General features: G+C 41.7%; 1 protein-coding gene across 1 annotated transcript; it reads right to left on the bottom strand.

The window, feature by feature from the left end:
- Nucleotides 1–11,650: 11,650 nt before the first annotated feature.
- LOC136942905 (synapse differentiation-inducing gene protein 1) lies at nt 11,651–25,270 on the bottom strand. Its single transcript, XM_067235952.1, has 4 exons — nt 24,902–25,270; nt 22,002–22,646; nt 19,940–20,077; nt 11,651–11,809 (listed from the first exon to the last, which is right to left on the bottom strand). Exons 2-4 carry the CDS (start codon nt 22,542–22,544, stop codon nt 11,651–11,653), a joined length of 840 nt encoding a protein of 279 aa, XP_067092053.1. The 5' UTR covers nt 22,545–22,646; nt 24,902–25,270.
- Between the last annotated feature and the right edge of the window lie 793 nt (nt 25,271–26,063).

Raw genomic sequence — 26,063 nt, 5'->3', positions numbered from 1 at the left:
GCCTTGCCCAAGGACACAACATCATTTGGCACGGCCGGGAATCGAACAAGACAGTATATTGGCATTGTCTAGTGGAAATGCAACTAATGCATACTCTGCATGCATTTATACATATGGAAATCTGAAGACCAAACATAGTCGCTTTGTTCAGACATATTACCCTATAATAACCAATTTTCCACGATTGCCTAATGTTGTACTTTGACTGGAAGGTTCTTGTAACCTCTGAATATGAGTGTATTCTTCCCTACATCACCAGCTATCTTTAGAATGTGTATATAAAAGGTCTTCAATGGGAAAATTAAGACTTTGGCCTTAATCAATTCTTTACAATTCGTCTCCTCTGCAGGGATGTAGATGTTGCCAGATGTGGAATCCAGAGGTTGTTAATAATGGATTATGTTTACGGACACTGCATCCGCTAAGATGATTCTGCAGTGGGGGGTATAGTAGACACAGGATCAACACATTTTAGCCTACCTATATTAGCATGATAGTTCAAATGTGACCAAATACCTAATTTACCATTGTGAATATCTAAATACCTCCACAATGTTGTGTAATGAAGAAACTGTCTAAACATTGAATATGTCTTCACAGCCATGTCTCATGTCACCAACTAATCCTCTCTCAACTTGGTGTTTCAATTTTCCTTTTAAAGTTTCCTTTAGCTGTAGATGGATGTGGATTTGTATGGACTATGACTAGCACTATGTAACAAACTACATTTATAACACTCAAACTGTCCCTGCCCAATGAGGAACAATGAAGACCTTGAACAACCCTTCACAGAGCTAATGACCCAGTCTTCAGGTTCAGGACAGGAGTGCACAAAAGCTTTGAAGGACCCTTTGTTCCACTGTAAACAGCTATTCTGTGGTAAAAGCCTGTGTACATCATTCTTGTGTACGTCAGTTGGGAGAGGAGGGTTGCTGTTTTGCTGGTGCACTCATGTTGAAGCCCTGTCATCAAAGTCCCTGCCCATCTGTTGTTGCGTACACACTGACTTGAACTTTGTCTTATTTAGTTTTTCACAGCTACCCCCTCCTGGGAAAATCCAGGGTTTGTCCGCATGCTCTGATGCTACGAAACTGGTTACAACTATGCTACTGCAGCCACTGAGCATTATTCACACGCTTCACTAGCTGTGGATTTAAATCTGTACCCTAAGTACTTACTACAATTTTTGGCCAACTAGAGATTTCATTCAGTGTAATTCCAGACGAAATAACCAAAATAATATTTAACAGGGTTTAAATGTTTGACTTGTTATGTTCTTGTTACGTAGACATGTTCTGACTTGCAAATGACTGATGACGAAACTCTAAACAGTTAAATAGAGTATTTCTTTCCCTTTTTTACCCCAAACGTTTTTTTTTGACTGAGTATGTCACACATATCACACATAGTCTAAGTATAATAAACCACTTGCTTATCTGCCTCTAGTGGAATTCAACTGAAATTGAGAAGTTACCTGGGATAACCCATAAAGCACTGTTGTCATGAATTGATTAGCTTGATGGATCTGCCCTTGTCCTGCTAATGTAGAGCATTCAGTAATGCTTTCATCTTGAACAATTCTTGAAATGTTGAAATTACTGAACTAATGTGCACATCATGTTGTCACTGATGTATTTCTGGGAGACTGAGCGTTGGCCTGTCTCACATGCCCTTACTAGTGGCTGAGGTGAGTGGGCAGGCGTGGCACCTCTCAGTGGTATAGTATGTATACAGGAGCGTGTGACACTGTGACAGGAGAGGGAAGCAGCAGAGTGATGGGGACCCAGGAAATGTGTGTGATTAGTTCCAAGGTCATACTATACACTTGAAGACCTGCCAGAACCTCCGAACAGTTACTGCTCGGATGAGTGGTCACAGTTTAGTGTCTCAAGATGTTTTACACTGTCACCAAATTCACTCAAAAGACACAAATATTTAGGATGAACGACTGCATGTTGTGTTACATTTGCTCTGAGTCAACAGGATTAATCTGACAAGGGGAGGATTTATGTCACACCTCTATAAATAAGGGCTCTCACCAGAATCCTTGTAATAGCCTATTTTAAATACTTGGAAACCATTTATTTTAAAGAGAAAGACTCAGAACAACATACTGTACAGTAAACAGTTTTGTGTTTTTGCTCAGGTTGTGCAGAAAACAGCAATGCCTTTACATCTACTTCATCATTCAAGTTGACATCAGACAATGGTTGAATCAAATCTCTTCAAGCCACGTTAATTAATGTTCAATAGTCCCTGGTTAACAAAATACCATTATCAAATCACGTTGTTTTTCTTCTTTCAACCACAGCTTTAATCATAGCCTGTAGTTATGAGACCTCATCACCAACGTCATACATCACTGTGTGCCCTTTGAAATCCACATCATAGCGGGAGTCTGTTCATTTTGTTCCTTTTAAAAGCATTATGCTGCATTTAAGGCTGTTGGCATTTATATTCTTGTTTAAAAGGCGTTCTTGTACCCTGTGATTCCTGATACTCTGTCTACCATTTATGTCTGCTTTACGCTCACTCACGATGCTTTTTCTATCAATAATTGTGTGCAAGGTGCATGTGGATAATCAAATTACCCAGACATTAAGGATTTGGCATTTTGGAAACTTTACCTGCAGGGGCTTTGTCAACGTCACAGTTACAAAGTCCCTAGAAAATTATCAATGGTGTCTAGGAAACAGCTTATAGTGGGGACTGAAACATGCTCTGTCTTGTGCCATGACTTGTGTTTAACATCATCGTTCAACAACTGCTGACATATTCAACTGCTGACAAATTTTCTTGAGATCCACCACAATCTTGGTGGACACTGTCTGCATGTATGTGGTGCCATTGTTGCACATGTATACATTTTAAGAGTATTTGAAAAATTCAGGACTGAAATACCACCAATTGTGTTCTGTTTCTTGGCATACATTTACATTTACATTTAGTCATTTAGCAGACGCTCTTATCCAGAGCGACTTACATTACAGGGACATTCCCCCGAGGCAAGTAGGGTGAAGTGCCTTGCCCAAGGACACAACGTCAGTTGGCATGACCGGGAATCGAACTGGCAACCTTCGGATTACTAGCCCGATTCCCTCACCGCTCAGCCACCTGCCTCCCTCGATTACAAATTGTGTATGTCAATGGAGTGGCTTTCTGGAGTGTCCTTGACTGACTGTTGTGTCTGTTTGTGTGGTTGACGTTTGTCATTGACGTTTTCTGGATAATGGGAAATTAAATTCCAGCTATAATACAATTTCATAATACAATGTCTTCTAGTCATTTCTCTGTATGAAATAAAATTTTAATTTAATATGATAATTTGTTATTTATTACAGGTTTAATCTACAAATACAAGACCTTAAAACCAACGTCAATGACCAAGCTTCAACAGTTCGATTTGACGGCTATCAAATAAAACACTCCCCTCCACCCAGCCTCAATGTCATATAAAGGTTCCTCCCCTATTCTGAAACTGTCCCTCACATTGGCCGATGACAAGAAACGCTGAGGTGCATGTCGTCCCTGCCTCTCAGAGATCAGCCCACACAGCTCTCTGCATCTCTCACGCACTAAACCTTTCAGAAAAATATATAACTGCTCAGAAATGTCATTTTTCTGTGTATTGATTGGAGCAGGTTTTTACTGCAGGTTGGGCTGTGAGATTCACTTCAGGCTCTCTATAATGTCCCATAAAATCCTTACATAATAATGTGTTTTAGGGGTTAAAAGAAGATAATACTTGTTGTGAGACATTGTATGACAGTCTCCCTTCCTTGGTTTAAAATAAAATTGACCTCCACCCACATATCCCACGCAAACATAAAAGCACATGCACCCTGGCTGATGCACCCTTTCCTTCTTTGTTCTATTTTTACCCCCGAAGCACCTGAGTCATGGGCTTTGGGTAAGGGTAGTATGCATAGGCACACTGCCAGACAGGGCTGGTGCTTGGTTACCAATTGCTCCCCTGTGGCTGTATTTTCGATGTATTTTTAACCCCCAAACTGTAGATCATCGTTACATCATATTAATATTATGATATATCATATCCTTACTTCTTCTGAGTTGTTTGCCCATTACTCTATACTGTGTTCATCCTCTGAACACTCCTTTGAGACACTGACAGCATTGTGATGTCAGTGCAACACTGAGCTGTTGTGCACACACGTAAACACGGTAAACAGTGTTTTATTTCTGTGTGGAGGGAGGCCATCTGTGTTCACACTGAGGGCTCACCATATTGTTCCTTTGCACACACAAACACACACGCACACTTCATGTAGACCCTGCTGTGAAATGTATGAAAACACCATGGCAATAATATGTTCATCATGCACCAAATTAACTTTTGATTGCCGCCAGGATCATTAGCACAAGTGGATCAGACATAATGGCAGTTTAACTCATTGGAACATCTTTCGGTAGGTAGATTATAAGTCAGCTCAAGTAAATAATGTTGCTCCCAAATGTCTGAGTAGTTCGACAAACACGATGTTACAGTACACTTAGCTAACTGCAAAAAATCATTGTAAGTGAAAAGATGTTGAATGCAGTTCAATCTTTCCCCTGCAGATATAATCATTTCCATTTAGACAGCCCTTTGGATTTTGTGCTTCAGTTACAGGATACCTGTTTAATTTGAACAGAACACACTTGAACATCAAATACCATCTTCCAGACACTCACCAGCACATGCGAACCCCCTTCTGTGGGGTTTCATGTGTTCTGCCCAAAGCCTGATTTAATCCAAGGCTAGTATTTTGATTTACCTCTACATATTCCTTACAGAACTTCTAGAGAAGATTGGGCAATAAAGATGGGGGTGATTTGTGATTTATTACATTTATTTGACATTTTTCTTGACATAATCAACATTATGTTATAAAGACTTGGGTGTGCTGGTGAGTCACTGTCTTTCTCAAAGGAGTTATTGTGTTTGCGTTTTTCAGACGGAAACGTAGTACACTCATCCAGGATTTGAGAGACATCTTGTTCTGCTGTCTCTTTTTGCTTCTGTCACAACAAGGCCATTTGTCAACAGGTTACAATGCATGCCCAGTGAAAAGATAATGCTTTCTCAAATAAATCTGGGCCATATCTCCCCATCTGACATGCCTGATGGGAACTTCACATGCATCCAAATCTAACCAAGCTTGAATGACAGTACTCTCCTCCTACTGTACCTGCAGAGCATTCATCAAAGAGAACTGTCTTGTTTTGTCATTCATTTGAAAGGATATATGTGATTTTGAAAAGGATAAAGCTGAAGCTCATTTCTCACCAGTTTAAACAAGGACATACTGCATTCTGTTACCTGGATGTAACCTAGCAACAGCACCCAAGCAAGCAAAACAAGATACTTAAAAACTATTCCTCAGTTGTGGTCTCCGAACTCAAATCTGCTTATCATTTCATTACCATTAATAACAGTCTCATTTTCAAAATGCTTTTGAAAATGAGACTTGTTTGAATGCTTTATTGTGTTTCAGGGAGCAATGCACTGAGGAATACTATTATATCAAGCAATGGCTCAGCTGAGAGTAGAATTCCTGCCTTGTTTGTCTAGAAGGTGATGGTTTTGATTGACGACTTCTGGGTGTTGATCTGGGGTCTCTGTTTCGCCTCCCCAGCCCCCTACCAACTTTATTTGTGATTTCAAAAACTGAGAATCTGCATTGATCATAGGAATTTTGCCTTCTGCTCCACATACTCCAGCATTAATCCTCAACTTCTTTCAAGCTGTTTGTGGTTCATACACACAACACAAATATTACTATAATTACACTCACTCTGTGAGAGCATCATGGGAGGTAAGTGGAAATAACCGCCGTCCAACTGTTGTTTAGGCAATTTGCTTGAAGCAAACTGTAGAGGATAGAGCTACAACTACAGATGATTGCTGAGGGAAGTCTAACCTGGTTGTTTAGGATGAATGTGCATGGGCTTTTAAAGGCAGCCATGTTGGTGATGATAAGGTCAGTAAATGTCATTCTGTGGCTGAGAGCTTATGGGTCAGTCCCTCACACAGGGCTGGGATCTCACTGTTGAGTAACTAGTGACTTTCTGCAGTGGTTGATGGATTTTTTCTTAATCCATATTCTTGTCATCATCTAGCAAGGCTATAAATGCTCTGCTTTAAATTATGCATAATGTATCACCCCCTACATACTGTAAAGTGCATACTGTAAGCCGATGACTTTGTGCGGATTGTGCTTGGACAATCCACGTATCCCCTGATTCTGTGTCTGGAATGCGAGCCTTATGAGAAGACAAAGAGGATATGGCAATGACATTGTTGTAGCTTCGAAGATGTGTATACTTTTTGTATGCCACAATTTGCTCACGCTGTTCTGCAATTGGACATTATTAGGGGGTGCGTGTGCAGGCAACAATCTGGAATGTGAATGTGCAGTCATCATGCATCAAGCAGGTTGCTTCCTGTTGTTCCATCTTCCTGGATGATTTTTTGAAAAACACACAAGAAACAGAAACTGCCAAAGACATCACACATGAACTTGACATGGCTCCCAGTGAGGCTGTATGGCATGAGAGAAGGTTCATTTGATCATTTCTGGGATCACTTCCGACCCATTACACAAAAGGGAAACCATGTTCCTCAAAAAGCAATAAACTGTCTAACGCACTAAATGCATTTCCGCTATCAAACGATGTTATCCGACCTCTAAGTATACTGTTTTACTGTTTTAATGCTCTTATAAACTCTGTCCCTAAACTGTGCTCTGCTGTTTAGTGCCTTGTGTTTCCTGTGGGCATGGAAGCATGGGATGTATCCAGTATTATGTCATTACTTCAGAGACTTTTATAAGTTGGTGAGTCCAGCCAATAAATAGAGATGGTGTCTTCTGAAGGAAAACAGAGACTACATATGGTAACGAGCCTTGGGAGATGGGTCCTTCCCAGAGCGCCCAGCATTTGCATAGCAATTAGCAATTAAAACGTCATTGTAATTCCATTTGACTGCATTAAATGCTCTTGAAATATTCCTTCCTCTGCCAAAAAAGAAGCTCCATACTTTTTCTTCATTCTTTTCTTGAACCCCCCTCAACCCCAAACACCACCCCTATTCAGACTTCATTGCTTCATTTGAGGATGGTTGCGTGTGCCAGGCCTTTTTTGGTGTTTCCTTAGGCTCCAGTGGGTAATATGAGCTAATGGAAGTAGCCGGTAAGCAGAGCGTGGCTGTGCCCCCCTTAACCAGGTGGAAATGTGTGTCTGCATCATTGGCTAACTTCCTCATTAGTGTTCCTCAGGAAGCTGCTGTCTGACCCAGCCTATGGTTCGTTTCATTCAGTGCAATGTTTGGATAATGCTGTAAGACATCACGCAACAACTTCTATCAAACAACTGAGTCATCCTATTCCAAAAGCAATTTAAAAGACATTTGTAACTCTCGTCTAGAAATTCTGCAATCGAAGAAGTCATGATGATACTATAGCTTTTTGAGTGCTTTTAAAAAGAATTGGTGACATACCCTATCTCACAAATTACCTTACGTACGACTGAGAGTCATCATTTTCTGTCAGCATATAGTCTGACAGGTATGCTGTCTCACAAGCCCAGAGTCAAACGCATCTGGGTCTTCAGCTGTGATTGCAAGAAAGGCCTGGACAGAATTGTCTTTATATTGTTTCTTTCTCTCTATGTCTCTCTCTGTCTCTCTCTCTCATTTGATAACAAATCATGTCCATAGCATCCCTGTGAGAGTGTGTGCTCTGTAAAATTGATCAGTAAGATGACCAGTAATAATTTGTTTATTTCACATTGCAGATTGTCTGGGTGGCTTTGTGTAGCTGTAACGTTCAGTAGTCTATGATGGTCACTGGTTCCTGTTTGTCTGGGATCACCATTGGAAAGACACAAGGGATATTCTGGGATCAGTATGTCCTCTTGTCTCCAGTTGACCTAGCTTGCTACCTCAGCACTTCTCCTCACCACTCACCCATCCAGAGAGTTGTTGGCCTCTGAAAGGGAAGATTAATTCATTATTCAGAGATGAGAGAGCGAGAAAGATAGAGAGTGGGTTGAGTCATCATGGCTCCATGCTACAGCTGTGGGCTCTTTTACATTGATGCCCCACTTGCACATTAATTAACATTGAAACCACAGAGAGATAGCCATTGAATAGGGCGAGGCCAAAGCATTGTTACTCATTGTAGCTATTATGACAGGCCTTAACTTGATCAGATTCGATGTGAACAAAGAATGATTGAGTTTTAGATGGAACATTGAAGTGGGTTGTTAAAATGTGGTACATTGTCATCAGATGTGGCCTTCATGTTCTTTGATTATTTTTTGATGTTGTGAAACACTACACTATGCGACGGCCCTCACAGGACACACAATCCCCATCTTTTCCAAAACCTCAACACCTTGTCTATCTTCAGTTTCAATCATCTTCCACTATCAAAGCTTCCCAGCAAATACTTCTTCAATCTGTTTGGGTGATATCTATGCAGCAGAGCCAGCTCCAGTGTTTCTGTGGATAGAAACTCAATTACTGTTCATTTCTAATTAATGGACTTAGGGTGAAAAACAGCTGCCGCGATTAATCAGCTATGATGCCTCCTGGCCAGACCATGCCCAGGCAGAACCCATAACTACTGTTAACCCCTTTCCATTTATTTCATTTTTTGGTTGACTAGCCAGGTATTTCTTTGTCACGTAATTTGTACAAGTCCCTTTTAAAACATCTGGAAGTGTTGACCATGACGATTTCGATTAACTCTCCGACTTTGAGAGTTTGACATGAAAGACAGCAGGGTCGTGCTAATCGATGTTTTGAATGACTTATCTGCTTTCAGATTGTACCCTGCCAACTCTGATAAGAAGCACAACAATGATGGGACCCTTTGTTTGGAAAGGAGGTTTTGAAGCTGACAACCCAACAATCAAACGCTAAGGCGGGCCTCAGGAGACACGGACTACAACAACAATGATCAATGATCTTCCTCCCATCCAATTGCCTTAAGGGGATGCTGACGACAATAATGCATATAAATGGACTGCTCAATCATTATCTCCACAAAATCAGATGTGTGCCAGGGAATATAAACATGGATGCCACAGAGCATTAGCTTAATTACCAATCACCCCCGCCTGGTCGCCACCTATCAAACACCCACCACCATTTAACCTCGATAAGATGTGGATGTGGCCTAAAACTGTGGACTTACCACAGCTGTGGTTTGTGTTATGTTTGTATTAGGAATGAAGGAAGCTGCCAGCCCCGTAGAGGGCCATCTGACAGCCTGCTGTGCTGCGTGGGAATGAAGAGAACTCGGCATTGTCGATACGTTAAAGGTCAAGACTTCTCTCTGGTGATGGAGTGCAAGGTGGCGTTCCACGATCGTGGCTGCAAAGGAGAGTTCGTTATGGCAACATGGTGTTTACTACCTAAACAGTAAAGCCGTTGTAGTATCAGACTACAGGTTGCTGTGTCGTTCAGATCCGTTTCTTTGTGTCAGCCTCTCGACCGCGCTGCCAGGAAGCAGGGAGTGTTTCTTTGTTGTCATCTCTCTTAGCAGCTTGGCTTTAGCTGCCTTGGCTGAGTCCTCTGCCCAGTGACTCACTGTGAGCCTTTCAGCTGATCACTCTCGTGTGAATCGGGATGGAATACACAGCCTTCAGGATTCACTTAGCGGGTGTGCTTAGGCCAGTTCCACACGCTGTCCGTCCGTCTCGGCGCCAGGCTTGAGGTTACAGGGTGTGAAAACAAAACAAAGAGAAGGCGTTCATCCTCTGTACACATGCCTGTAGTGTGCCACGGAGGGAGATGTGATACAACGCACCCCACCTTCACCCCTCATATAAAGACACACACACACACGTACCCTCACACACTTTCCACCAGCCCCCTTTCTCCCTCCTCGACATGGAAGATCTTGGCGAGCACTTCAGGGCTTCATTAATTACCTCCGACTGAACATCCGACCAAGGCTGAATGTCTCATTAGCTAGAAAGCAGCCCAGTCCTCTCTCTCTGATCACCTCCATAGGGTCCTACCTCAACCATGGGCTTGTATTGAAAGACAGAGAAGGAGGGAATGAATGCAGAGTGCCATTACGGCACCAGCCGCGTCATGTTAAATAGATGAATCATCTCAGCTGGCTGCAAAGCTAATATTCCTGACAGGCAGTGAGTTGCTACTGCTATGAAATATGCACAAGGTGTGCTGAAGGTAATTAGTCATTTTGGGTGGAGTGGATGGGCAGGCAGGCAGAGTGGAGTAGGGTTTATAATTGAGCTGACTCCCATAAGCACTCAGTTCTTTGTTTCTGTTCATTGGGTCTTTGTGTGAGTTTGTGCAGGTACAACTTTTCTGTCAGTGAAAAAAGCTATATTCCTTGCAGTTAATATTACATATTGGTGGATAAAGCAAAAGCTGCAACCTAAGTACAGCTATTACTGACACATATGTTACAATTAGGGGTCATGTTAAACCCATATTGACATTACTGACATGAAATGATAGTCATGTTAGATATTGTTTAAATGAAATACAACATTTAATTAGCAAATCGAAAAAACACTGATTGAACTCTTAAAACTGTGACATAGCAGTATACAGCAGCAACATAGATCTATACATCAGTTTCAACATCGCATGTCTTCCCTTCCTGTGTGTCTTGTATAAACAATAGTAATCACAAGGTATATACAGCTATGGCTCCTGCAGCCCTCAAGGACTCTTTCCCCTATTGATTTGTGCATATCAACACCAGAGTATCTCTGCGTAAGCAGCTTCTATCAGAGGAGATGCAGCCAGGTGCATTTTTTCCAACTGACAGAACCAAAACATTGTAAGGTTATCCCTCCAAACTGTAGGCGGGTGACATATACTGTATGTGATATTGTTGTGCTGTAGGGATGCTCCCATTATAAAACTGACAAGGAGACAATACAAGCATGGCGGCTTCTCACACAGAAACCTATTGCCCATACATGGAACTTAAAACAATACGTTTTAACAACCCAGTGTGAGTAGGCTAAAGACTATGTACACACGGATTTGCACAACCAACAAAGTCTGATATGCTATGGAAATGTTCAGGAGCAGTGTAAATGAAAGTGGACTGGGTGTGTAAATAACTGACAGCATTAGCAGCCCTTTAATCCACTCTCATAATTCTTGACAGAAGCTGCCAAACATGAGTGATAGGGTGGTGCATATAGCAGGCCATAAAACACCCAGCTCCACAACTCACTGGTCGAGTGTTTAGAGAGAACATCCTGTAAACATATGCTCTTAGGACGGATACGTTGTCAACATGTGCAGTTTTATGGCAAAACCGAAACACAACTCGGAGAGACATGGCTAAAACAGAACCATCTGTCATCATGAGGAGAAATGGCCAGAAACAGTTTACAGTTCATGGGACGGTTTGTCAAAATAAGAGAATAACTTGACAGTTAACAGACGGTTTTCGTCCATGTCACATCCCCTCTCATGTGACATACAATGAGTATGTCGTTCTTCATCGAGTCATGGCAGAACTCCACTGTCCTGTGATTTGCAGAAGTGTTCCTGATTGCCCGTGGGTGAGCCACACCCCTGGCACAACCAGCCAACCATGCAGTGCGGGGGGGGGGGGGGGGGGGGGGGCGTGGGCTGGGCAGTGCAAGGTTACAAGTGGTGGTTTTTGGAGAGGTATGCAATGAGGGCCACCGCCACGCCCACGTAGATGCCTGTCCCAATGGTGATCGACAGAACAGCCAGGAAGAGGGCTCGTCGGGAGCTGGAGCTGGCCAGGTGGAAGTCCCCTTTTGACACCGCCTTGTTCGTCTGAGAGAGAGAACAGGAGACAAGAAGGGAAGAAGGGAGGGATAGAGTCAAAAAAGAGAGAGAGAGGAGAAGAAGAGATGGAATCACTCGACTAACGTTGGTCAATTATGAAGCCAATAGACACATTTTCAGGCAGATGGCTGGGAAGGATGGATATTTCAGGGAAGCTCCGCCAAAACGTGGCATCCCGCGAATGGCTGTGACTTGACGCCTCCAGAGCCTCAGAGCCTTTGATGTCCAGAAGATGATATCAAGATAATATGGAGCCACTCTGATATGCGTATTTCAGTCTCAAAGCCCTATAGGGATCGGTTCTCCTTCCCTCTCTCTGCCTCTGTGAACTGGAAGGATCGTTTTTCCGTACTACCTTGCATGAGGAACAGATGAATTATATAATGTAATAGGAAGTTGGACTATTAGTCAGCAGACCTTGGTTCTTTCATCTTCTGCCTCTGGACAGCCCTCCTAACAATGTTAAGCATGCCTGTTTGAACTCAGATATTAGTTTCTGAACCACCGCTCCTAGTTTAGAGATTCCAGGCCAGGTTCATAACAAGGTAGAGACTAGGTCTCCTGTTGTGCTAGGCCCAGTGGGGACTAACGAGATGGGAGATGTTGAGGCCTATTCATGTATTATGATCCTACCCAGACTTTCATAACAGAATGTAAGGATGAAAAAACACATTTCGAGCACAACGATGCTTCTCTACTGTGGTCTCCACTACTGTTTCTCTTCTAATCGATCTTGGATGGTTGGACAGAGATGGGGTAGTTATGAGTACAGCACAAACCGCAAGGTGCTGTCGTTTGCTAGTCCAATTACATCTGACTGTTGTCTCTTTTTCTTTTTTTCCACCACGATTGTCTTCCTACCAAAATAAATATTTGTTTTCTGTAACTGTGGCACCAGGGAGAGGGTGAGTCAGAGGAAGCGTGTGAGTGAAAGACAGACAGACAGACTGAGAGGTGGAGGATAAAAGACGGAAAGGAGAGTGATAGACAGGAGAGTGAGAAGGACATTAGAGGCCATTGAGTGCTCTGCCACAACAGTTCTGGCAAAGATTATTGGTATTCAACAGCATAGAGTTCCCTCACTAAAACCAAAAAGGCCTGCTGGTGTGAACGTGATCTGTGACGGGCGGCTGAAATATTCATGCGCGTAGCCAAGCTCTGAACCCTGGGGAGCAGGACCCAAATGTTTACTCGCTCGGCAACAGCACACCACCTCCTAGAGACAAGCAAGTGACTGATAGATAGGAGAAAATATTAAGGGAGGAAAGAGGGGTACAGAGTGAGCAGCCAATTAAAAACCAAAAGAGGAATGTCCAAAAGAGACTGTCTTTAGAAAGATTCCTGCACATGACCATCTCATGACCAGATTGTACACTTTCCCTAGCTATTATAAAAAGGTTTATTTTCCTTTGGACACTTAGATAGCTCATCCATATAAAAACAACAGTGAACTAATAGGCACATCATGAAAATCTGGAGTCATTCTAGTCAGCTACAATGGAGCTTTAAGCTGTTCAAGGTCACACAGTTGGGGCTAATTGCATCTTTGGCCCTGACTGCTTGGAATTGCAATTGGTGCAACAGGTCCTTGTTTTACATGACAATGGCCCGATCATGTGTGTTCTTCAGAGTCTGAGCCAGAGGAGGAGCGGTTGGGCTACTCAACATGCAACCTCATTCCACTGATTCTATTTTTATACCAGCTTGAACCAATGACGCTCAATTGCAGGGAGTGACGTCAAAGAGCTATGCATCAGCCTTCTGTAACGTTAGGTAAGTTACCTTTCGGAAGCTGTAAATCGTATATTTCAAAGAGATTCACTTTCTTTTGTCACTAATGCCAAAAATGTTCTTGGGTGCATTTATTCCAGTGTAATAGCAACCTCGGCCATTTCCATGGAAACATATCTACAGCTCTGGAAAAAAATTTGAGACCCCTGCACCAAGGAAAATTTGAATGAGGAATAGAAGAGTTCAATTTAAGAGGCCACTGCAAGTTGAAGTGTTCATCATTCAAAACTTTAATTATTTGGAAAGAAAAGAAAAAGGTGCAGTGGTCTCAATTTTTTTCCAGAGCTGTATGTGGTTTATCTGTTTGCTGTCTCTGGTTCAGCAAAACTGTCTCCAAACCTCTGTCCGAATATGATTCTAAAAATGTCAGGGAGTCAGGTGGCTGAGCAGTGAGGGAATCGGGCTAGTAATCCGAAGGTTGCCAGTTCGATTCCCCGTCATGCCAACTGACGTTGTGTCCTTGGGCAAGGCACTTCACCCTACTTGCCTCGGAGGAATGTCCCTGTACTTACTGTAAGTCGCTCTGGATAAGAGCGTCTGCTAAATGACTAAATGTAAATGTAAAAATAATGCTATTTTCACATACTAATGGTTTTAAAACTTTTCCCATACTTGAAATGCAGTTTGATGGGAATATGAGTGCTGCAATATTTGAAAAAGGTATCTAATTTTGGGGTTGCGATTTGGTTGCTGAAAAGTTCAGGTACACTAAAGCTGTGCACTTAAATGTAACAGCTTTCCATTGATGTTTCTGAGTGCTATGCCCACATATAAAGTGACACAAGCATGAAGAAGACAGCAATAACAAGGATCCCACTATAACAAGGGGGCTGAGTCGGTTTTAATCCCCTCATTTTCATATATCCCAAAATGCCTCATACTTTGTGAGATGAAAAATAGGCATTATATCTAAATCCGAAAGCCAGAAAAGGATCATGAATTTCTCACATCTGTAAAAAGATTTTGTTTCTCTGCTGGCTTATAAAATGGGATCAAGGTAATTCTGACAATTATTTTATGTTGCTGTTGTTGTATCGACTCTCTCTTTATCCCTCTCTCTCTCTCTTTCTTTCTTTATTTCTCTCTCTCTCTGTCTCTCTCTCTCTCTCTCTTCTCTCTCTTTTGTCTCTCGTGCACACACACACGCGCACACACACATACCCCACCACAAACACACACACACCCCCACCACACACACACACAAACTCCATCCAACTGTCCAGCTCAGGAACAATGCAACCATGATTCAAACTAAAGGCATCATTCACTGCATCTGGATGCCCGGCCCACAGTTAATCTGAGTTTGATCGCATTATTTCATAAAGAGATCAATCCCACCATCCAAAATGTAAGCCTCCGTAGGGACCATGTTGATCAATAGCAGAACGGACGAGCCTAACTGCTGAGCGCATTACAGATTTACTGAAAGACACAGCTACTCATTCCAGCCTACAGTACGTAGCACTGTCATAGATGGGTCTTGGCTACGGAATGAGGAACGTTTCTGATCTCCTGTCAAACTGTCATCTAAAACCTGAATCTACTGTGATTAATGACATTCTGTGTTCGACATGTCAGGCATTTAACTAGAGTAGCGGGGTCAGAGGACCTTGTCAGAAGCAACACTAATGATCTTGAATGCACCACCGGGTCATGAAGATACATACTGAACATACCATTCGCTCATTCACTCAAGTGATCTGAAAAGATGGATTTTGATCAATAAAACGTGTAAGTGAAACATGCCTTTGTTAGATAAGGAGCAGGTCATCTTCAAGTTGATTACTTCAGATGTGATACAGTCAGACAGTGATCCCAATCTCCACGCCTAATTATTCTGCTTCAACCACAAGAAACAGTTCCATTTGAAACCCTTGCTTCCCTGCAGCTAATGAGCATACTGAGTATGCAAATACAATTAACAAGCCTATTGTTCTGCACAGGACAGAAAGCTGTTCTTTGTAATTACTGGTTCAGTTTAAGTCTGCATAATTAATAATAATCAAACCCAAGCACAAACTAATTAACCGTACTGTAGTTCCTCTGATGAAGAGAGGAAAGAAATCCTAAGATTGCTTTTTAGGCGATTGGAACACACACACTGTCCAGTTATTGTATTTGACACTCTCAGAATTTAAGTGTGTTTCTAAGTAAACTAAATCTTGAACTTCTGGAAGCACAAAACTCCTTCACTATCATCCACAGGAGTATACATGTGCTTTACATACATGGAACTATCGAGAAATAGGTCATTGTGGATATCTAGGGGCGCCGCAAGAGCCAGGAACATGAAAGAGAGCAAGGGAAGAACACAGGAAAAGCACATCCATGGTGAGTAATAGAAAAAACTGTGTTTTGTGGAACATGCCCATCTCTTGCCTACAGGAAGGTATTTGATTCGGCTTATTCCATACAAGGCATACTCTGACACTCTATTGAGCCAAAATATTATGTAAAGAGCTTACCCCGTTTGTGTTGGAGCATGCTCTAAAAGCAGTGAATCAGATTATGCACACTGGTTTAGCAAAAACAGATTGTCACAGTTCAGTATGGGAATATTGAAGAACCACTTCTTGAGAAGCCTTTAACTGCCCATGTGTTAGTAGGGTTGAGTGGTAGCTAGAGTTATACAGAAAATAACCAATTAAGTAATTCACTCACAGAAGGAACTTTCCAACTGTAGGTAAAATCCTTTCTTACATATCCAAATTATTTCCAAGAAAAGCAATGAACCAGAATGCCTGAAAGAACTGTTGAATAACAAATGCAATTGGGCTTGAGGTTTTCAAGCATGGTCACTTTACCAGACGGAATTTGGACACTTGCATTATTTATATCCGTCATCAAGTAACACGTGAAAGCCATTATCACAATTGTTACATGTAGTTTTTATAAACCATGTTAAAACCTATTCATTTTATTTTTAAACAAACCTTCTTCAAAGTGTCTGTTCAGATTACAACCCCATTCTAATGATCTCTGGAAAAGGATCAACAAGGACAAATCTTATGGAGCAGTTCCACTGAACAAAAGCAACCTGTCACTCAATGCCTAAATGCCCAGTCTGTGCAATTTAGTATCCAGCTGATTGGATTGTGCTCTTTTGTTTGTGAAGTTCAATCTGTGTTTGACCAGTGCTCTCATATCTTAATGAATCTGTGAGTTGGGGAATGGACTTTTGCATAGAGATGAAGCTGCCCAACGAACAAGCAAACATCACCCAGCATTATTTGATGACAGTATGTGTACATAAAGCCGCAAAGATAAAGACATCCCCACATCTGTTTAATCTGGCTAGTGGTCAAAAATTATGTTTATTGTTATTGTATGCCGCAGCAGCTTGTGATTGAAATTGGATTTGTATTGTATTTCTTTACTGTCAATTTTCCATTCAAATTAACCATCTTGAAATATGTCCAGAAAATGCATGTTTAAATGTCACACACATTATGCATGCAGGTGTACCAATTAATTATCAACAGACAAGTTATGGAAATATCACATTTTAAATACCAGCTTCTCCTCATTTGAGACATACTACAGCTTGCATATGAATGTCACAATATAATCTCTATTGGTTCTTCCTGGGTCTTGTAAAAGATGAGTAGTACAGTAGTGGATGCATTATGCATGACTAATAAAGCTGCTTCACTGAGGCATGGGACTACATGGTCCTCAGAGAGTAGTGATCATCCACTGTTCTGCCTCCAGGAGCGGGACTCAAGGAATAGGACTCTGCTGAGATATTTTGCTATCCAGACTGAAGGTCAATTCAGGACATCTCTATGCCTTTTTTTTGAGAGGAGTTGCAGGGACTGGAGTTTTGAAAGGATGCATGGAGCTAATCCTTGTGCTCTGTCTTTTTGGGTAGTGACAATGCAATGCCATTTAGATGGAGAATAATGGTGGAGAAGATGGACTGCATTTATATACCGCTTTTCTACCTTAGAGGTACATGGTACAGGTTCATTTTTTGCCTCTCATTCACCCATTCACACCAGGAGGAGTTAGGGATCGAATCACCAACCTTGCGATTAGCGTGTGACCTTATCTTCCCCCTGAGCCACGACCGCCCATCATGATAAGGGTTACAAGGTCGGGCTGGAAAGCTTATTGGGTCAAAGTGAATAACCCTGTGAAAGAAACTGCAAACTTACTCTATGAAGGAAACAAAAGTGTATCTGGTAGGTTCACAGATTCACGATTCACCCAGCAAATTTGAAGCTGATAGATTGTTTATCCAATAGAGGATGGGGGGTCCCTTGCAATCTAGCTTGTGAAATCTAGATTTGTCAAGCTTTTTATCCTACCCCCTGTCACCCCCACTGAGCTGTATTGATTGCTTGGTTCCTCCTCAAAGGAGGAAATTAATTGGAGTCCTGAGCAGTACAAAAGGTAAAAGGGAACCAATTAAAATGTCTGTGGCCTTTAAAGTCACTCTATATATGCAGAAACCAAAGTGCCGAACTGTAGAACAATTCCTGTATTAAGACTGTGTTGATGCTTTCTGCTAAGCCTGGAGAGTGTGAAGCAAATCTCAACAAGTCCAAAAGCAGCCAGTACCTGATTGATTAAAGTGCCTTTGGTGATTCATGTCTGAAATACAAACCCTGGAGGGAGCTGCTGACAGGTAACATATTAAGCAGCACATGTTGTGTGGGTGTGTTGGGTTATCTTTAGCATGCACATGAATACAGATATACCGTACTGTATCAGAGAAAAACATATACTGTAGTCTGTTTTGATTGTGGTAAGTAATCTATCTTGAGTGTGTTATCGCTCCACCATTATAGTCACACATTTTAAATTCTTATGTCATATTTCGTTAATCTCTGACACGTTTTTACATATGAGTCAACTAACAGGGTTTAGCAATTGTTTGTATCAGCCAAATATTAGTTTTGAGGTATTTTATGGGATTTTTTAGTTGTGGCTTTGTCCAGATGAGATATTAAAAGGTGTTTTATCTAATGCACGATTACTAATTCAATGTGATACGGAGCTTCCCAGGGGATTGCAAAATCTTTGAATAGCCTCACTGAATAGCTTATCAGTAGCTTGAAGCTTCTCCAAAACCTCCCACGATGACAATGTGGGTTTCTGTTGTTCTAATTCCAAGCCTGCGACATGTTTTTCTTCCTCTCCATGGCGGCTTTGTAGTTGGATTTTTGGGGAATTGATTTTAGCGTAGGCTGTGTTGCCCATGCCAACCAAGCAGAGTTTTATAAAGATGGAGAATAAGAGAGGGAGAGAGGGAGAGAGGGAGAGAGCGAGATGTATGTGTGTAGTCGTGACATGCAGACAGTCTACATTGGCGCAGAGTGGGTAGACAGCTGCTGTTGAAATCGGTCTCATGAAGAAAGCTGAGGCTTGGACTGAGAGACAGTATCATTGGGATATACAGAAATAAGGGGGAAAACACCTGTCAAAAATCATAATCAAGCCTGAAGCTATCTGAGTTCAATTTACTGGTGTAAAGACACTTTGAAGTGGTAAAAAATAACTTGCATAACAACAATCAGGATATGATGTTGTGAGTTTCAATATGTTGTTTTTTTAACTGAAATGCATGCCAGAATCCCTCATGAACGCTTCACTGAAATTGATAAGAATCCAATCTCATGGCCACATTGCAAAATACTATAACTGTCAAGAGGCAAAAGTCTTTTGAGAAAAATTCGACTTTGCTCGGCAACACAGTTTCAAATTCTAAACACATCCACCCTTGCCTCGATTTCACTGCCTTTTGGTTTTCATATTTTTTCCTGAAGGCTTATATCACTCTCAAAGCTGCCATGGATGACCTGTGATGTGAGCTGCTAAAAGCTGGTGCTCATGCAGATCTCGCCTTTACTGTTCTCTACCTACCAGGGGGCAGCCTACTGGGACTCATCTGAGAGTTGTCCTATTTTCTAAAATGCTACACTGGAATGTGGAATTTAGCTCATAAATAACAACTAACAAAGGCACACTTCTCCTGTGTCAGACACACAGTAACGATAAAGAAATATCGAGATGCTTTTCAATTTAAATCTTTGTATCTAAGATAACTGGTTTGTGGCTCTTTGTCGCAGCTATGGCCATGCGTATTGAGCCCAAAGAGTTGCTTGTTCTCTCCAAGCAACATGAACGAATAAAGGATATGCCATGTTCTTTCTGTCCTTTCTTATCCCTAAAATAAGCTTCCCCAAATACTTGTATTATGTACAATTTTACATTTATATGTTTTTCCCAGTTTCAGTTAGCTTATGTAACCTGAACTACCCTTACACTGTGACCCTGATGTGAGTATGGTGTGACCCAGTGACCCAGAGCAGTTTCGCTCACCTCATGAGACAGGTAAAAGGCAGCGATCCCCAGGGGCCAGAAGCAGCAGAGCATGGAGAAGACACTCAGGCCAAGGTGGTCCCTGGGCGGCATCAGGAGGAAGTTGTCCTCACTTTCCGAGTCGCTCGAGTAGTCACTCTATAAAAAGCAAAGACACACTGAGGATGTTCAAGAGGGACAAGCGGTAAAAGTAAACAATGAAGGGTTCCTAGACATGTACAACTCTTCACATTCACTCAAAATGGCCTGAAGGTAAGTGAGTTAAAAGGTGTGATCGTTGATATTACACAGAACCTCCTGGTTGTTACATAGTACAGATGGCTCAAATTTTTTTCCCTTCTCATAGGTTAAGAGAAGGCACCGACAGCTTGCACAGCTGGGCTCTCTAACAGTCAAGAATGCCCAGTACATATGTTGAGGCCAATAAAGGTCCAAAAGAAATCATGCCAGCTGGAGAATGATGAGCCACAATCCCTTCCTTCTCACTTTCCCTCCATCTCTCGCTTTCTCTTTCTTCCTCTCCATTCCCAGCTGGACAATGATGAGGAGCTCTCTCTCTCTTTTTCTCTCCCCCCTCTCTTTTGTTTTCCCTCTAAACTTTATCTCTATAGCCAGATGGACAATAAAAACAGACTTTCTTCTACATCACTCTTTCTCTCAGTCTATCCCCCCCACCACATAACATTCATGGAGGAACTCAACAAATCATTGCACATCTTCAACCCACCAGCTACTTAACTTCCAATGGCTTGGAAGCAAGATGAGGAATACATAAATCTCTAATCTTATTTCACACAGTGCCTAAATTGGACCGTGATTCTGAAACAGAATTAGACATTTCTCATATAGTTAAATCAAGATGTCAAGACCCCAATAGGTTGGATTTCAAAACACAGCTATTTGGCTATTTTGTTTCAAAATGTAGGAATACCCAGAAAAGATCATTGTGATAGAAGTAATAATGGTGCAATTATTTTAAGTAATGTTTAGTTTATTATAAAAAAATGTAATCTTCCACAGGTGAAGTATATTCATACGGACAGCTCTGTTAGATCTACAAAAGGGGAATCATGTTATCTTTCGATATGTCAGCCTAGTGTAGCTAATTATTCTCAGGGATTGGAGTATTTGTTGCATAGGGATTATTCTCTGGTAGTTCAGATTATATTACATTGTTAGCAAAATCTAAGAAGAAAATAAGAAAACACCCTCACGTTCTCGTACATAGCTGTAACTAATATGAAGGTCATACTGTCTGTTATTAACTTACCTGAGTAATAAAAGTCTGGTAAATACACAATACATTGCCACTCCTGGATCAAACACCCACAATATCCATGACAACCACACGGAGCGAACCTTATTATTGTTTACATTAGAGATGTGAGTAGATCACATTGAGTGCCTAATGAAGTAAGAATTGAAGGTCATCTGGTATAGATCCAGGGAGATATGCTGGTGAAACACCCCCCACATGGCACCACCTGGCCCCATAAAGAACCTCTCTGTACCCCTGGGCCAGACCCGAGCCCTCCTGAGGAGGGGTATGCATGGGCCGTGTAGCTCTATCAGAGCAGGTGGAGGAGGCAGTTGAGCACTACAGGGAACCAATCGTCCAGACTGTCCCTTTCTTTTCAACTGTTTTTCCATTTTCTTCCTGTAGCATCTCCTTTCATTTCCTTGCCCTCTATTCTGCTCTCCTCTACTCTTCATTCGGCTATTTTACCCCAGAATAAAAACAAACCTCTATCTCTCCCCTGTGCTATCTCTACTCTCCCGGCCTCTCGGTTTTCTGTACAGAGCATTTCCTTTTGTGGAGCCAGCTTTAGAAGAGTCTGATAACCCAGCTCAAACAGTGTGATATTTTCTCCTGTTCACTAAAGAGATTTTAAGCAAAAAACATTGAACTAAGATATACAGTAGTTTGAATTCACAAATAGTCATATCATCTGGTTTGCTTCGATTTAGGTCAAAGTGCAATGCATACAATTAGAACTATACAGATGCAAACCCAGTCTTATACATCAATTATAAAGAATAATCCCCAACTGTATAATCTTACCTCCAGCTCCTGGAACTCATCATCGTCGTCTATGTCATATGACAGGGTGTGTATCTTGGCCTCCTCCACAGAAAGATCCAGAAACTTCCCGTCTGCAAAAAGAGCGTCCTTGGGTACCGAGGCAGAGGAGGAGCCGGAGGCCAGGTCCTCAATGAAGGTAGTCTCGCAGCAGTCCCCACCCTCTCCCCAGGCCCGCAGCATGTTCTCAGAGTACAGGATGAGGTTAGGTCTGAAGCGGGGGTCCATGCTCTGGGGCAGAGCGCTGGGATTGAGCAACTGTGGTGGACCCCGTCCTCCTCCGCTCCCATTCTGCTCCTGCTGGGGGGAGAGGTTGACCACCACGTGGCCTTGGTAATTAGGGGCAGAGTAGACAGACATAAGTCTCTCCTTCGTCTCCACCATCAGGCTGTGGGTGTTGATGAGTCCATTGCGCTTGCAGGGTCCTGCCTCCCTTTCCCTGGTTGGTGATGTCTTCCCTGGGGTGAGGGACTCAGCATCTTCAGCCTGGGTAGACCCCAGAGCCTCGGCCTGTGTACCCTCCATCCTCTGCTAAAAGAGCTGGATTGTCTGAGAAAATCCCCTCCTCGTTAGAGGCCTTTCTCATAGGGGCCTTTGAGAAGGCATAGGATGGCAGGCTTCACTCTCCTGTGGGAGGTCAGATTTAAAATGGTTAAAGAGGGACTTTGCATTGTTTTCCCTTCAAAAGCGGCATAAACACAAAGCCCTCACCAGTGCTCCATGTTTTCAGATTCATGCCCAAAAAATAGATAATAAAAACACAGTGTCTGGCTCTGTGTACCATATTTTCTACCTTTTTTTGTCAATTAGTTGTCAGAGCACTGACTAGCAATTTGTTTGGTATATTCAGATCGTTTGTGGGCAAGGTCAGGTTAGAATTTTTTTTTTAATGGAGAGGTGTGTTTTGTCAATTAACCTCTGTCATTTCTATGAAGATGTAATGGCACAGATGACAGTTCGAAAACATCAACTCTGCCAAGCGTTAAATCCTCAGGGTTCTCCTTTATGCCTTTCAGCCTATATTACTTACTATTTCATAGAAGCATTAGTGAACCAACATACTGTATTTATGTATGCCAACATACACACGTGTGTACATATTGAAAGATAAGTACACACATACACACCCACTTTGTCTGTCTCTCTCTCTGTCACACACACACACGCACAATACTCCTTTTACTGAGAGACACACAAACAAAAACAGTCTTTCTTTTTCTTAAGACCTCTTAAATGTTAAGCACAGTGTATGTGCCTAAGCAGTAGGATTACATGTCAGAGCCATTGATGACATAATCTTTGCTGTCTTCCTTGCCAAAAGCCAAAATGGAGTGGATGTTTTTGCTGTATTCAGCAGGAAAGTCTGTTTTAGGGATGAGAGATGGCTGACTGCAGGGGAGCTCTAATGGATGTGGTGGCATCCTGGTCAGCTCTTGAGTGGATTGCCACTGACTGCTAGAGTGGCTCTGTGTGCAGCATCGCTTGACCAATTAGATGCCTTAAATAAATGTAGGAGCTATTTGGACTTTTCTTGGCATTATTTTAAGCTTTCGTCCCTAACCCTTTTTCACACAGGAATTTGACTTGCTGCTTTGAATTCATGGCCTTGGGGGAAACTTATCCACCGGCTTTAAAGCTAATATTATCAGCGCCATCTTTCTTTAATGAGCCAATTAGGTTATTGGAATGTATTGTTTTTTTCCCCCTCTTACATTCTCTGTATGAAAAACTTAGGTAAAGGATAAGGTGATAGTGTTTCATCTATTTAATGCTGCCAAATTGTTATTTGCTTAGGTGAAAGAAGTCTATCTAGCTCAGCAAGTACAGTCTCCACAGTGGTAATAGCTTTGTGCCATCTATGAACATATGACCATAATTGGCCATTACAGCAAAGCTTTTAAAGGCTTAATTTAACACTGAGCTCGCATAAGCATTTGAGTACATAACTAGTGTAAGAAAATCCTTTGACAACTCTTTAATGTTAAAGGCTAAATAGCAATTGTGAAGTGACTGTCCTGTTATCAATACAAAAGCCCATGGGATATATATTTTCATAATCAAATGACAAATGGTGGCTTGTCAGCTGGAGAAGAATAGAGATCTCGAGAGTGCTCGTTCTGTACGGAATAGGCACAGATTATTCCATTGCAATGTCATTATGTTTTCTCTTGTCTTTCATGGCAGAACAATTTAATTTGGAGGTAAAAAGGGCTACCTAACAACTGAGCAATTGTAACTTTTGCCTTACAAACACGAGTGAAATGTTTTCCCAGTAAAACAAGCTACATGAAATACATAAATACGTAAACAAGATATATGGGTTAATCTGTGCGTCCCTGCTCGTTGACGAATACTTTCTGGACACCAAAATGTGATCCAGACAAGATCATAACAAAAGAAAAGGAAAAACAGGGTGCTGTTGCTGTCCGTGGTGCTGACCCCCGCCACTCACAATCATTATTTATCAAAAAATTATGTAGATATAACCGTTATACACGTTCCTCTTGCACCACCACACATATTTTTTGTAAAGACATTTCAATTATATGTTTTAGAAGCTTCAAGTCTCAGTTAGAAGTTTCAATTCCAAAAACCTCAATATGTTATGCAGTCTTCAGTCAACCTTCTTGTGAAAGTGGATGAAACGGTTGTGATCTCCGCAGTCCCCTGTCATTGTGAATGTATATTAAAAATAACATTTTCCCATCCACAGAGTACACTATATGATTGTTCTGGATTCTTTGCATGTCAAACTCATAGACTCATCGACCATAAACTCATCACGATGTTCGTGTAGCCTTCTTGATTTAATATTGGTGCAATAATTTCTTGCTGTAGCCTTACTTAGGCTACGAGTTCGTGATCTGACTGGCAACACTTACCTTCCAAGGTGAAAGAGCGTTCTGCGGTGTAGACCCCGTGCAAAACATCAGCGGACACATGCAGGTACCAATCATTTACCGGTAGCCTACTTCCTTCGCGTTAGAAATCTGTATCCTCTTTAGATCCTTTACACTGCCTTGTCTACAAAAAAAACTATTGGACTGAATTATCAAGTGTCCTGTGTAGGCTATGAGCTATTTTCTTCCACTTTTTGTAGAGTGCTGGTTAGAGAAGGAGGGAAACAATTAGTTTGGAGGGTGGTTATGTGCTCCGTTTCTGGAATTGTGTGCATTTTTGCCCGTTCATGTGATGTGAAACAATTTAAGAAAACCATAAAGCCTATTCAGGACACCGACCAGTGGATCCGATTTGTGGACTGCAGCAGCGCCGCTGAGTGATAGTGTCACATGTAGCTGGGGAGTGTAGAGTGCAGTAGCGAAGAAGTAGCGTCACATAAAGTAGACATCCCCATGGTCCTAAAGCACGGGTTGAGTTAGTCTTGAATGCAATTCAAAAACACGAGTGACGGCAATTGTCTGTGTTGATTCATGTAAGTATCCATGATAATTAACACTTTGATCACAACAAAGTGTTATTTTGCTGGGTATATAACATATACTACTGTGCATATAACATTTTGGTTTGACACGTTTCTAAATAGGTTAGGCTAAGTAGTCTGTACGGGAATGAATGGCACAAAATGTGAACACAGTGTTATGTATCCTTGGTCTGAACAGTGACATGAATCTGTAAGTTAATAGGAAGTTCAAATACAAATTCAAGTAGGCAACAACATTTCGTAAAAATATCAGTTGTTCTTGCTATGGTAACGTACCTGTACAATAAACTATTCTGAACACATTCTACACACCAAATAGCTGACGATACAATAGTAAGAGTACCGTGGCTTCCCTTTTTGAATAATGCAATACTGCCCTCGGGTGTAGCAGTCAGGTTGATGTGACTGAAGTAGTTCAGGCCGACAATGCTCGTGTAATTCTAGTTCAGGAAAAAAAACAAGAGTAGGCTAATTGTAATTGTACACACTTTCTAAAGGGAGGTAACACCTTTGGTCTAATGTAGGCACATCTGACAGTAATGTAGCCTCTTTCAGCATTGGCCAATACATAAGGAAACCTTTTGTGATCATTTAAGTTAGGT

Source organism: Osmerus mordax, chromosome 5, assembly GCF_038355195.1.
Source record: "Osmerus mordax isolate fOsmMor3 chromosome 5, fOsmMor3.pri, whole genome shotgun sequence".
Taxonomy (NCBI): Eukaryota; Metazoa; Chordata; class Actinopteri; order Osmeriformes; family Osmeridae; genus Osmerus; species Osmerus mordax.
This window is presented reverse-complemented; position numbering and strand designations above follow the sequence as displayed.